This window comes from Dendrobium catenatum, unplaced genomic scaffold, assembly GCF_001605985.2.
Source record: "Dendrobium catenatum unplaced genomic scaffold, ASM160598v2 fragScaff_scaffold_1305, whole genome shotgun sequence".
Taxonomy (NCBI): domain Eukaryota; kingdom Viridiplantae; phylum Streptophyta; class Magnoliopsida; order Asparagales; family Orchidaceae; genus Dendrobium; species Dendrobium catenatum.
Window position 1 is genome coordinate 171,132 of NW_021319767.1, and position 15,038 is coordinate 186,169.

A 15,038-nucleotide genomic window follows, 5' to 3' on the forward strand; every position below is an offset into this window, starting at 1 on the left:
TATATATATAATGTGAACTTTTATTTGGTCCGGTCACAGGACGTAGCTCTACGCTCGGCCGCCAGTAAAATCGCGTCACGCGTTCTCACTATTTACCACGCGCCCCGACAACCCGACCCGGAACGGACCCAGGATGGCTCGATATTTCTCGATTTTGCTAGGTATTGCTAGGTATCCACGCGCCCCGACAACCCGACCCGGAACGGACCCAGGATGGCTCGATATTTCTCGATTTTGCTAGGTATTGCTAGGTATTGATCGATTTTGCTAGGCAATAACTAATACCGAGTTGTACCGAGTTTTTCTAGAAAAACTCGATACAACTCGGTATTGCTCGGTATTGGTCTTCATAGAGCGGTATTTCTCGTTATTGCCAAGCAATACCTAACAATACCGAGCAAATACCGAGTAATGCCTCGCAATACGCGAACATAGCATTCCCAGGTTCCGGTCCGGATCAAGTCGTCGGGCCGCGTGATTAAGAGTAAGAGCACGTGGTGACATATTATTGACGGCCGAACGTAGCTCTACGTCCAGTCAGTTAGAGGACGTAATAATTCCCCTAAATTAGAGTTACACTAAAAAAAGGACGCCTAAGAATTTTGTATTCAATGGGGAAAAAAAAAGGAAAAACTTGAATGAAATTTTATATTTGTAAATCAATTCTAAGAGACATCAAAATTTAAAAGCACGTGGCAACATATTATTGGCGGCCGAACGTAGCTCTACGTCCAATCAGTTAGAGGACGTAATAATTCCCCTAAATTAGAGTTACACTAAAAAAAGGACGCCTAAGAATTTTGTATTCAATGGGGAAAAAAAAGGAAAAACTTGAATGAAATTTTATATTTGTAAATCAATTCTAAGAGACATCAAAATTTAAATAAATCTTTATCAGTCTTTTCAAACCTTTTTCCTCTTTATTCACATATCTGAATCGATAGCAAAAACAATAGAACTTCTCTATATTTCAATTAGACAACAAATTTATAAGTCGCATTATTATTTATGGCTATATACTTGCAATATTATACTTCATACAAACTCATAGAAAATAAAATATTTTTATAATTTTAAAATATGATTTGCATGTAAATGAGATTTAATCTAAAAACAATAATAAGAATAAAATCTCCTGCTAATCCATAAGATGATCATGCTCTTCATTGATCTAATAGATCACCCAAAGCAATGTCTATCCAAGTTTTGAGCTCTCTTGCTCCATAGAAATAATGGTTGCAAGCCTATCATGAACCTGCCAAAATAGTTTTCAGATTCATTACAGCACAGAATCTCTAATTAGGCAATAATAGAAAGTGATTAAAGCTTCATTTGAGACGGCTTTCTTATTGCTTTTTAGAGCATCTTTCTAGAATAAAAACTAAAATTTTATGCTAAAAAACTGCTTTAAGAAACAACAAAAAAAAAACCGTCTCAAACAAAGCCTAAGAATACCTCTGAAAGTCTTTTCCTGGTCGCATCTTGAATTAATGAATCATCATCATACCTAATTCAATTACAGAAATTACATTAACCGCAAAAGAGAGCCAGAAAAAACCTTTACAAAGACTAACCAATCACGTGGTATCCCAGCTTTATCACGAGCTGCATAGTTGAAAGGGCCTTTCAACTCCACACTATAACACTTCAACAAATCTGAAGCAAAGGTATGATCAATTAGAAACATTGAAATTGAATAAAACAACAGGGTTCCATTTTTACCTTTAAAAGTATCGCATGGAGTTCTGCCCATCTTTTGACAGAGCTGAGTGAACCAAAACACGCCAACTGCGACGTGAGCAACTTCTTCCTCAGCAATCATTGCTACAATATTTGATGTCTTATGATCTCCAAATCCAATCAGCTTCTGAACCAATCTAGGCCCAGCATCCAGGCCTCTAGCTTCCTGCAAGAGCCTATTGTCATTTTATAAATCATGAAGAAAAAGGCAGAAATTATTGTTTGTGTTTGCTTCTTGAGGAAGATTTATCCTGATATCAAATGAGCACCAGTATCTAAATTATTCATTCTATTTAATATCTTATAATTCGCATAGAGCTAGAAAAGAATGTGTTGAAGCATCACTAAAAAATCCATTCACTCAAACACGAATGTTAACATAATATTTAAATTAGAAACTTAATCACACTACTTGATAGACCAAATAATCTCAAATATGGTGTACTAAGTAGTCAAAATAAGCATTTCAACAAGTAGAATTCAAAGAGCTAAATATCGCTCCATTATGATATCAGTAAATTACTTTAATGACTAAAAAATTATCTATGATCAAGGAAATCAACACATCATCCATTGACGTGCTTCAGTATTTTAGCTAAAATAATGAAAATGCCATTAAAAAATTATAAATAGGCCACCATTCTAATGAAGGAGATCTTAACATGAAATTGAAGGGCGCTTAGAAATATGAGGAATTCTAGAGCCTTATTGGACAATTGATGCAAATGATCCCGACCATCACCAACCAACACAAACATCCTCAATCAACCAACTATTTTTTCCTGGTGTCGATGTTCATCAACACCCAACATCCATCTCCTCACCCCCGCCTCTCACCATTGACACTAAGTTCGACCAACTAAAGACTGTCTCCTAACCATCACCATCACTAGTCATTATTTCCTAGAACTTCTCACTATATTTATAGGAGGCCAATCCAACAATTCGTATTATGTTTTCTAAAAATGGGAGTATGAGCGGGCTTCTATAATCTTCATTTACATAATAAATTATTTAAACCAGATCAAATCTTATAGTTTTTTTTTCTTCTTCTTCTCAAGTTCTTCATGTAAAAACTCTTAAATCTTTTGAGAACTTCTCATATTTGTGTGTGGATTTGTATGCTATGCTAAGATATAAGATACTCACTCTACTACCGCAAGTTCTCAAGCACACAACATGTGTGATGACAAATGAGCTAAGTCCCATTAAAAGAAAGCTAAATTTGAAATGACTTTTATTGAATTGAAAAAAATGTTATACAAATATGTAGATATAAATAATAGAAGAGAGCAATAAAAAGACAACAAAAAAGAAAATCCTTAATAATAAGGATATATTGGAATAATAAATATTATATATTTTTATTATAAATATCAAAAAATATAATAATATTAATATGGAACAATACAACCACCACAAATGAATTATTTCAATAGTAGTAGAGGCCATGGCTCGATACTGGACTTCAATATGAAATGAAGAAATAAATGCCTTGTTTCTTACTTTTCCAAAAATATGAAGACACCAATGACAAATTTATAGTCTACAAGATAATGGACCCGTTCAGCATCAGCATAAACATGCAATGCCAAAGAAGATGCAATAGAAATAAAATATTTTGGAAGAGTGCCGTAAAGATGATGAAAAAAATATAAAGAACAATACCGCAATGAATAATGGTGGGAGAAGAAAAAATTGATCAATAGCACGAACATATGCAATATTTGGCAATGTAATTGTGAGATAAACCAACAACAAACAATAGTACGATTTAAATAGAATTGATTGTATCACCTTCTGAACAATATTAAGCACTCAGTTCAATAGGATTATCAAAAATCCTATTATCATTAAGACGAGCAATCTCAACAGTATAAATTGTATGGCTAAACAGAGTGAGAAGATAGCCTTCAGAATGCGAGTCACCTCAATACCCATGAAATAACGTCGAAGGCCCAAACCTCATTTGAAAGCAAAGAGCTAATTTAGACTTCAACACTGCAATTCCATCAATATCATCATACTGTTAGGCGGGCCCCTCCAATCCTTACTTACTCTAGGCGGGCCCCACATGGAGTTAATTCAAGGGTTGGAGGGAAAATTTGAATGGAAAGGGGGGGAAATTTGAATAGAAGGGCTGTTTAGGGATTTTGTATGGGGATGAGAGTTAAAGAGGGGGAAAGGGGGGAATTAGGTCCGGATCTTGAATTAGAAGGAAAAGTTTGAGATCTCATTGTGTGCTTGGGCTCTAGGGTTTGCTAGAGACTTGTGGAGAGTTGTTCTTCCTCTCGAATCGAAGGACGTTGTATCTTTCTTTGTTTTCTTGCATCTACTAGTGGAAACCTTGTTTCTTTTCCTTATTTTTCTCTGTTTGGGTGCATTTCCTGCTGCGGAGCTGCTGTAAAACTGCTGGGACAGCAGTTTTGCTCACTGTTTTGGGCTGATTTTGACTAGGGTTGCTTGCGAACTCAAGTATTACCTTAGGGTTACTTGCGAACTCAAGTATTTCCTATCACATACGTAATAATAAAACATCAACATATAAAAAAGCAAAATATGACCAACAAGAGTGTACTTAAGCCAGTTATAATGACAGGTGAAAACCATGAAAGACAAGCACAATGACAAACTTATCCAAAGCTCCAGATGCCTAGTTAAGATCATATAATATTTTCTTAAGCTTGCAAACTTCCTCAAAGGTTATGAGAATAACTAGGAAGGGCAATCATGTATGCCTTCTATTGAAGATTACCATTCAATGAACTCCTTCGATTTTGGTTCTATACCGCCATAACTAGCAAGTGAAGTTGTATTACATCATAACTAATCTGTGGAACTAGTTAGCCCTTGAAGATTTAGTAGAGCTTAAACCATTTTGCTCCTTATACTGCTCATAAAGAGTAGCAATGAATACTAAATTTTTTGGTGGCCCTATGTGATGACTTTGAAATATTTTGGGGTAATATTCTCATTGTAGCCCTCTTTCCTCCATTGATTCTGTAGCTACTGGGTTATGGAAGATGAGATACATCATAAGTCTCAAATAGGAAAGAGATGACTTTCCATAACCAATCATCAATCTATTTTAGAAATCGCTATTTGCTCATCTTCTACCTATTAGAATAAGCCCAATTCCAAGGTTACTACTGATGAATACAATTTTTGTAAATAGAAAGGGCATTCAAATGCTCAATAAACTAAATTATAGAATAAATCTCAACAATGTTAGCCTAAAAAATCTGTGTTTTTAGTCAATTCAACCGCAACGGCATGCTTAAAGGCTTTTACAAAATTTATAGCAGGTGCATCGCCATCTGGTTATCCCATGGTAGTTTCTCCGATAGATCAGTTTCCAAATTCCTTATCAAACAGCGATGTCTTATATTTGCTTCAGGATTGTCAACCACATGTTCTTCAAGTATATCTCATTCTATTTGGGTCTTAGACTCGATAGCTTCTCATCATATCTCAATTCTTCATCATTTATTTTTTGTCCTATAAATCCTATGTTGATAATGACTACTGATGGAACACATATGTCATGGGCTGGTGTTAGTTATATTATATTTAATTTATTACTTTTTAATGTTTATCATATTTCTGATCTTACATGAAAATTTATTTATGTTGGTCAATTATGTGAGTTAACTACTTGGTTTTATTTTCATCAACTTTTTGACATATCTAGGATCTGCTCCTATAGGCCAATTGGGATAGGTATAGGTAGGGAGTTATATTTGGACAAACTAAAAATACTATATATCACAAGCCTCTTATTGATTTGTCATCTTTTTATTTAATTCATTCCTTTAGTTTTTATTTATGACATTCTTGTTTTAATTATATTTTATCCACTTATTTAAAATATTTAATTTCTACAAGAGCATTGCAAAAAATTGTAAACCCATGATAGTTATTATTGTACTTGATGCAAATGAGCAAAATTTTCTACATTACTTTTTGATTAAAAAAATAGTTCTTTTTATGTTGCACCATTTGATTTAATTAATTCTTATTTATGAGGCACTCCTCAATTACCATATAAGGAGGATCTCAGTATTATATTTCTTTATTGATAGTTATACTCATTATTATTGATAATTCATTCTATATATTTGTCAAAACCCAACACTTATTCATTATAAAGTGTTGTAGATGTGACTTGAATGAAAGCATACTTTTAATTAATTTCATGACTTTATTTTTTTAGATGAAATAATACATCAACTTTATTATTCTGATATTTCAAAGAAAATGGTGATGATGAAAGAAAAGATAGACATGTTATTAGAAAATGGTGATGATAAAATGTCTATTCTCTCTTATTGTCTGCCTACATTACAAGTGAACTCTTTAAGGAAAATGGCTCTTACCATCATTAATTCCATCAATAAGATCCAATCAACACACATATAGAGTCTATCATCATTTGAATAGATACCCCTCTAGCCAACTCATTGCAAAGTTAGATCCATGAACTCATGTAAGATAGTAAACTTCCTTCAATGGCTAATCAAATATCATATTAAAAAAAGCTAGAATTACAATAACATCTATTGAATTGAAGAATATGTTGATACAACTATGCCAACATAAAGGTAATCGAATATAGCAATAAAAAATATCCTCAATAATTAGGATGTACTATAATAATAAATTTAGTAAATTCCTATAATAAATATTAAACACATGGTAATAATAATAATGGTAAAATCTTGAAATGCAATAACTATGATAATTCTATCTCAAAAAGAATGTGAACATAAATTTCATTAATTGCTTATTTTAGATGGAATAATACATCGATCAAACTTCATGTAAAATGTTCTATAGAGTAAGTATTAGAGAAAAAAAATACATAGGCATAATATTGAAAACGATCATTATCTCTTATTGTTTACATATGTTCAAGGTAAATTCTGAGGGAAAGCAATTCTTACCACTGTTAATTCCATTAATAAGATCTCATCATTCCACATCTCAGGTATCACTGTTCATAAAGTTATATCCTATAAGATACTCTAGGTCTATCACGTCCCTATGAGTCTTTAGTTGTACTTACTTATTCTTATATAGAATATGCAAGTTATATTCTTGCTAAGCTATTTATGTTTTCTTGTGTTGTGGTGGGGTCAAAAAGGATAATTTCTTTGATCTGATTACTCAAAATTTTATCACATCATATTTTCATCATTAAGCATATTCTATGATGCACAGAAACGGACACGATGACACGGATACAACACGATACAAACACGGGACGCGTCAATTATTGAAAATATAGGACATGGACCCGATTTGGACATAATATTATAATTTTATTATTTAAAAATAGTGTATAAAAATTGAATAAATATAATATTAAAAATAATTTAGAAATAATAAGTTATTTAAATAGAATTTGTTTTTAAGATTAATATTAGGATGTCGAGGCTCGGGAGTCGATGTCGTGTATTAGACATCAAAAGGGGGCATCTGCCATCAATGTTGAGAGGGCGTCTACCATCGATGTTAAGACAAATTCGAACAAAGATGAGCAGTTAAGTTGTGGGTGTAGAAATTGTTAGTGTCGAGCATTAATGATAAGACAATATCAGACTTTGATGTTGAGATGGTTTTGAAATGTCAATGTTGTAACGACGTAAGACGTCGATGTTGAGATGACATCAGACATTGCTGTGAAACCAAAGTCGCGACCTGCCAAATAGAAATTAGAAATGAAAATGAGAATATTCGATGAATGGGCTATTGTGGGCTATGGATTTGATGTTGTGGATAGAAAATAAGAAATTTAATTTTTATAGTTTAATTGAATAAAAATTTTAAATACAAATAATTATTTTTTAAAAAATTCATAAAATATTTAAGACATGTGTCGAACATTCATGTTCAAGTTGTATTTAATAATGTTTTAACCAGACACATTTTTGGCGTGTCCGACACATGTCGAACTAGTGTCGAGTCGGACGTGACGGACATTTCACTCCTCTTTGAATTGAAGTGTCGGTGCATCATAGAGCATATTCCCTTCTTTTTTATTTCATCTAAATGTCACAATATGTTTAAGTTTGATCTTGTTCACATTAATCATTTGATTGATGATTTAGATAGCATTTCTATCACATGCAAGAATTTTAGTTCTTGATGCTATTATCACCTCCTATTTTGCTACAATCATCCCAACACCTATTGAGACTGTGAATCTTACACCTCATTATTCTCAACATGCTCATAATTCAACTCGATTATCATATTTTATTTACTCCTCTTACTCTGATTCTTCATCCTTTTTGGATCGTATTCACAATTTCTTTGAGTCTCTATCATATAAAGAGGCAAAGTTTTATCCTTTTTGGCTGCATGCTATTGCCGAGCAACTTTCTACCATGTGCAAGATGAATATTTGAAATTTGATACCTACACCTCAGAAAAAAATGCGATTGTCTATTATTTGGTGTATTAAATAAAAAAAAAATCAGATGGGTCTATCTAGTGAAGATATAAAGCACAATTAATTGCAAAAGGATTTTCTCAATAGTATGGAATGAACTATGAAGAGACTTTTATTCATGATGAATAAAGGACTACTATTTGTACTACTGTAGTTGCATTAGCTCATCCAGGCATATATCTAATATAGATGTAAAATATGCCTTCTTGAATGGTGATCTTTAAGAAGAGTTGCATATGGTTCCCCCTCCTAGTATTTCTCATGAAGTTTACAAGCTTGAAAAAAGCATTATATAGTCTTAAATAGGCACAACGAGCTTGATTCAAAAAGTTTTCAATAATAATTATCTTACTTGATTCTCATTTGATATATAAGAGCAAAAATAAATCAGATGAGTCTATTAAGTGGTATACAACATGATTGATTGCAAAAGAGTTTTCTTAATAGGATGGTATGGATTATAAGGAGATTTTTGCTCGAATTACAAAAATGACAATTGTTCATACTATTATTGTTGTTGATCAATTCGTCACTGACATACAACTTAGATGAATGCAAAACATGCCTTCTTGAATGGCAATCTTCAAGAAGAGATGTGTATTATTCCCCCTTCACGTATTTTTCACAACCATGATGAAGTTTGCAAGCTTAAAAAACCATTATATGGTCTTAAGCAAACATGACAAACTTGATTTGAAAATTTTCTATTGTACATACCAGACTTTATTTTACGCTAGCGATTATGACTCTGCACTCTTTCTAAGTGTACTCATGCTGTTCGTATTTTGTTTTTTATATGTTGACTGTTTGATTATTATAAGTGATGATATTGAGAGGCTTGCAGCGTGGAAGTTTGAATTAGCTTCTAATTTTAAAATAAAAGATATGGGCCTTGTACATTATTTCCTGAGTACTAATATTGCATGCACTTGTGAAGGCTATGAAATGGCAAACTTTTTGTAGGAGCTGATATCACATGCTCCTCTTACTGATGCTAGGACAATCAATGCTCCTCTTGAACTCATACAATCAATGCTCCTCTTGAACTCATTCATCGGTATTCTTCTTGAAATGGCAAACTTTTTACTAAAACTATTTTATACTATATTTAATGATTGGTAGCTTGGTTTATCTCACTATTACACAGTCAGAATGCCTATGTTGATCACATTATCAATCATTTTTTCATTTCCTACCACCATTCATTGGTAGAAGAAGAAACATTAACTGATAAGCCTTCTAATCTTATCTTAATTAACATACGTAGCTAGAATCCATCTCTTGCCCGCATTAAAAAAATAATAATATTACCAAAAATAAAGACAATTTATACGGTCTTCACCTAACCATTCAAATAAAAAATTGCTTGATGTATCCCTGAAGGATTAATAGCCACCTGAACCAGTGGTATAATTGCCAATCGTGCAGCAACATCTCCAGAGGATTTATTGCACTCTCTCCAAAGAAAATTATGAGCAGGCATGTCGCCATAGCTGAAGCACCAAAAAAAGTCCAAATTTAAATTTATGAGATTTACTTTTGTAGTCAATTAAATTTAATCATAAATCAAGCTTGCAAGAAAGATAGAAGTGTCTGATCACCCATCTGTAGTTACAAATAACAAATAAAGATCTAAGAAATGGATAGTAGAGTCATGGCTTAGAGAAAAAAGCTATTTGTGGGTGAAAATAATAGTATCCAGTAAAAGAGAATAAGTGAAGCTTTATCATGAAAGACAGGGAGTTCTTCAAGCACTAAAAATAAAGGAAAAAAGAAAATTCAATCTACTAGTTCGGAACTCATCCTGCTCAGTTGCTAGCCCATGGAATGAGCAGCTCAGAAAGTACTGTAATGTGTTCAAAGAGATAGTCCAAGGGGTATTGCACAGGTTCAAACAGCTTAAATCCATTCTTAAAGGAGACAATAACTTCAGCAAAAAACGTGCAGGAAAGAAGGAATAGGCTCAATGAGGTTTCCTCGAGATTTATTTGGTCAACGTAGTGCAGAAATTACTATTTTGAAGGTTCATGTGCGAATATAAAGTGCTTTCGGTGGTTGGTAATGCAGAATTATATTATCTTGAAAGTAACTGATTAGAAGAGGGAAAATGCCAGTCTGCTGTAAGCTATTTACTAGTGACATCGAGAGTGCTGATCATATATTCTACATGATGGATTGGATTTTCTCCGTACATGGTTCATGACAACGGTAGTTTTAGATTTCATCAGGAGCTGGTCATGAATGGGAGAGAGTGAATGACGAAAGAGGGAGCTGGAAAGGCATGTGTGCTTTTGCTTGGAGTCCATTATGGTATCTGGGAGGAATGAAACAAAAAGATGTTTAGTGAGAACACAGAACCAATATCTAAAAACAATGATTTCCTAAATAATTGGGTAGGTGCATTGGTTTCATCAAACATTCAAGGATCCTACAGCTAGACACGGAGTGATTCCCCAAGTGCATACTCAGTCAAAATTGGCAGTCATCAAGATTCAAGACGGTCAATTTTAGTATACAGATTGCATAGTCAGAGCTGGAGCAGAATATACCGTTGAAGCTGCAAATGTTGTTTTGGTATGACGTATTTTACTTGGAAGGTCTGTAACCTATGTTGCACCGATACGGATACGGCGACACGGATACGACACGATACGGATACGGGACACGTCAATTCTTAAAAATATAGGATACGGGTACGACACGGGCACGGCATTATAATTTATAAATCATACATGAAAATTAAGAAAGCAATCAAAGCATAATATTTGAAATTACAAAAAAAAAATGACAACAACATCATTTGTGGCCTTGTAGCTTATAATATCAAAATATAAGTAAGCATTAAATGTCTAATACAACAACAAAAGCATAAACATAAATTATCTAGCACATGAAGTTTCAACAATTCAATAGAAGGAATGATATAATTATCTTCTTCATTGGTTTGTCTTTGAACTTCTATATCATCTTCAATAAATATCATAGCTTCTAATTCAGGCTCATCAAGTGAAAGATTAGTAATTTTTATTATTTTCATATCATCAAGAGACTCAAATCCATCTCGGAAATGAGAGAATCTTGCTCGCAACCGCGGAAGTAAATATGACACGTCTTTTTTTTAGGATTTTTTTTTTGTTTTTCGACGGACACGCGTATCAGATACGCATGTCCTTTTGAAATTAAATAGTATTTTAATTGGATACGGCTTTGGCGTATCACGTATCGGTGGAGTATCGGAGGCGTATCCGTGTATCGGTGTATCGGATACAGCACGCCTTCATAAGTAGGTGTATCGGTGCAACATAGTCTGCAACTGATTTAATCTCAGGGCACCTTGCGTTATATGAGGCCTGTTTTGCATTGGTTATTTGGTTGGAAAGAGAGAGCATTTTGGTTGCACCTGTTGCATTCTTAATTTTTTATCTGGTTAATTTTCAGATATTTCTACTTTATTTTGTTGTTAACAGGGGTTTTCCCGTGGATGTTCAATGAAACCATTATCTTCTCTCATTCCAAGCATGGTTCATGGAAATTTCTATCTTTTCTCCAGAAAGAAAAAATTAAACAACATCGCATCTTATGAGTCTTCATTGGTCATCTAAAGATAAATAACTATAAATTGGAGTCTTTTCCAGTCATTCGTGTGTTCCAACCATCCTATGTTGTTCCTTCCTACGTTCCTCAAGAAGAACAAAACTTGGAGTTAAGAAACCTCAGGTCAATCCAAACAAAATACAAGAATTTTTCTTAAGCTAAGCTCATAGAAAAATCTCTCCCAAGTATATAACACTAAAGAATGAAAAAACAGAAGTTAGTAAACAATGAGATGAGCTGCACAGGACTCCTGGCTACAACAAGTAGGCTTTTTCTACTAGGAAAGCAAATAATTTGATACAATAGAACCAGAACCATGTAAATTATTCAAGAATCGAAGTCAAATTGCTTAAAAAAGTATCAATTAACCTTATGAAAAGGCTTAGTAGGATACAGAACATTGTCATGATTGCAAGAAACCAAGAAGAAACACCGAAAACATCTATATCCAGAAAAAATGAAGCATCACCTCACCTGAAGCCAAGCTCCGTTAACCTTTGTGAACACCATGCAAAGTGCCGGCTTTCATCATCTGCAACACGAGCAAAATCAGAGAAGAACTCATCTCCAAGCAGATCATGAAGTGGGGAAAAACGAGCCACCGTATCCCATGCCAAGTCTATGGCATTAAGCTCCACATGCGCTAGGTTATGGAGCAAGTAAGCATTGAGTGGCAGGCCGGAACTCTTATGTGTTTGTATTTCCCTGGGAGGCACCTGCAGAAATCAACAAGTTCTTTGTTTTGGTCTCGCCACATTATGAAGTATTGTGGAGGTATAGTTTTAAGACAGTTCTGATATTTCCGTTTTTTATTTTAAAAGGCATTTAGCATTAAAAAAAAAAATACAATTACATGTGGCTATGCCTTTTACGTTCTTCTCTCAACAAATTTGAAAAAGAAGCAGGAAGTTGTAAGTCATCATTGCCCTTCCAAACAAGAGAACCATATAAAACATACTTAGCACACAAATCAGCTGCTTCATTACACTCTCTAGGCAATAGTGAAAAACTAGCAGGTCAAATATAGTGAAAAAGGCCAGATCATCCCACAGTTGTAGATTTAACCTCCAACTGACATCTCTCATGGATTGTTACAGTCATTTCATAACATCGTAGTTATCCCCTTCGACACAACAAGGTTTTGCAAGGAGATGACGGCCTGCATCTCACTTTATGCATACCAGCCGCAAACAGAAGCTCGCATTTGTCATTTCGAATCACAATGCCCATCCCAACCAAGGAGTGTTTCCGTTGTTTGATATAAGCATTTAGTTTCGGCAAATTTTTTAAAAGGGACTTCTACAAAATCATCTATTAGGAGATAAAATGCTGAAAAATATTTAAAAAGATATAGGTTCTATGATTGATCAAATTATGTCGCCCAAGGACACTTAAACTTTTGTTTTTGTTTTTCCTTTCATCTTTGTGAAATTTGATGCTTTGTCATCCCATTATGGCAAGATTCAAATCACAAATTCATGCAAAAATCAATTATATCATTTAAGATAATTAAACAAGGGATAATAATTAGTTTTTTTTGCCAAATACACTAAACATTAATGATTTAATGTTTTATTACATCAAGGTGACTTATATCATCAATAAAATGTAAAACCACCACCAACAATAACAACAACAAGCATTTATCCCACTATATGTGATCGGCTACATGAATCATTTTTCTCCTTTGTGTCCTATTAAAATTAAATTTAAGATTAGAGAGAGTCGCCTTAAATGATTTGGTCACATAAAAAGTAGGCCTTTTGATGACCCAATTAGGAGAGTAGATATATTAGATTTGGCCTGTATTAAGAGAGGTAGAGGTAGACCTACAAAGACTTGATAAGAAAATATTAGAAATGATATCTTTTTATTAAATTTAAATGAGAATTTGACTATTAACAGGATACAACGGAAAAAAAAAATGATTCATGTAGCCAACTACACCTAGTGGGATAAAGGCTTGATATTGTTGCATTTCTGTTGTTATTATGTTATATTAAGAGTCAAATTTTCATTTAAATCTAACAAAAAAAAACCATTTTTAATACTTTCTAACCAAGTTTTTTAGGTTTAGCTTTACCTTTCTTAACATTGGTCGGATCTAATGCATCTACTATCTTAACAGGGTCATCAAAATGTCGACATTTTAGGTGACTAAGCCATTCAAGGTGACTCTCCCTAATCTTATCTACCACCGGAGCTACTCCAACTTTTCACATTATGTTTCTAATTATAAAATCACTCATCCACATGAGCATTCCCATCTCGACAACACTTAACTTAATTTTATGCTTATCTTTTAATGACCAACATTCTGCAATATAAAGCATTGTAGACTCACTACCATCTTAATAATATTTTCCCTTAAGTTTGAGAACTTTTCTGTCACACAACAAACCCAATGCATTCCTCCACTTTAATCATCCAACTTGAATATGGAGGTTGCTTGTTTGATCCACGCTCACTGCATAATTAAATATTTTATCATACTTCGAATAAAACAATGTCTTTATTAGGTCCCAAGTCCTAAATGAGAGAAATGAAGAGTTGCAATAGGTTGTCGACAGCCAGTGCAAAACTTATAATCAATCATGACATGAATCATTTAGTATATTGTGTTAATAAAATATAACACCATACAACAATTTTTTAATTTAACTACAATGAAGCTCAATAATTTTCTAGTGTCTAAATCTCAATATTTTTTTATCCTTAGCATATGAATTCTTAAATTCATATGTTAAGGATAAAAAATATTGAGATTTTTTTTATCCTATTTAACACTGCCGTTGCCAGGTCCTAAGTCCTGGATGAGAAAAGTGGAGGGTTGTGTTAGGTAGTCGACAGCCAGCGTAAAACTTGTCGACCAATAATGACATGATTCCTTTAACAAATTGTGTTAATGCTAGGGCGTCCCCTGGAAGCGACGCGCTGTATGGCCTGAATACAGTGACAGGTGTGCAACGGCCGCTGCACCGGCGCCCGAGTGCAGTGTTAAATAGGCAAGGGTTCCCACATCAAGAACGAATGTGGGCAAAGAAGCTAGTCCATGAAACTAAAATTAGGATATGAACTTGGAATTTATGTTCCCTTACAGGAAAATTAATGGAATTAATAGATATTATGATTCATAAGAAGTTAAATATTTTGTGCATTTAGAAAACTAAATAGGTTGGAGAGAAGGCTAAGGAAATTGATAGTTTAGGATTTAAACTTTGGTATTCGGGTAGGAGTCGTACTAGAAATG

At 33.6% G+C, this 15,038-nt stretch overlaps 1 protein-coding gene across 2 annotated transcripts in view; it reads right to left on the reverse strand.

Annotated features, from left to right (window-relative positions):
- Window positions 1-974: 974 nt before the first annotated feature.
- The window catches only part of LOC110094863 (uncharacterized protein HI_0077), a 29,914-nt gene continuing 15,850 nt past the window's right edge, over window positions 975-15,038 (reverse strand). The window contains exons 2-7 of one of the 2 annotated variants that reach the window (XM_020820197.2): window positions 12,263-12,504; window positions 9,591-9,687; window positions 1,723-1,906; window positions 1,575-1,656; window positions 1,456-1,507; window positions 975-1,255 (exon numbers count right to left, since the gene is read on the reverse strand). In XM_020820197.2, the coding sequence (XP_020675856.1) occupies window positions 1,196-1,255; window positions 1,456-1,507; window positions 1,575-1,656; window positions 1,723-1,906; window positions 9,591-9,687; window positions 12,263-12,504 (717 nt within the window). In that variant the 3' untranslated portion in view covers window positions 975-1,195. Of the gene's footprint in view, window positions 1,256-1,455; window positions 1,508-1,574; window positions 1,657-1,722; window positions 1,917-9,590; window positions 9,688-12,262; window positions 12,505-15,038 lie in introns of both variants that reach the window. The other variant, XM_020820198.2, reaches the window with a different exon arrangement.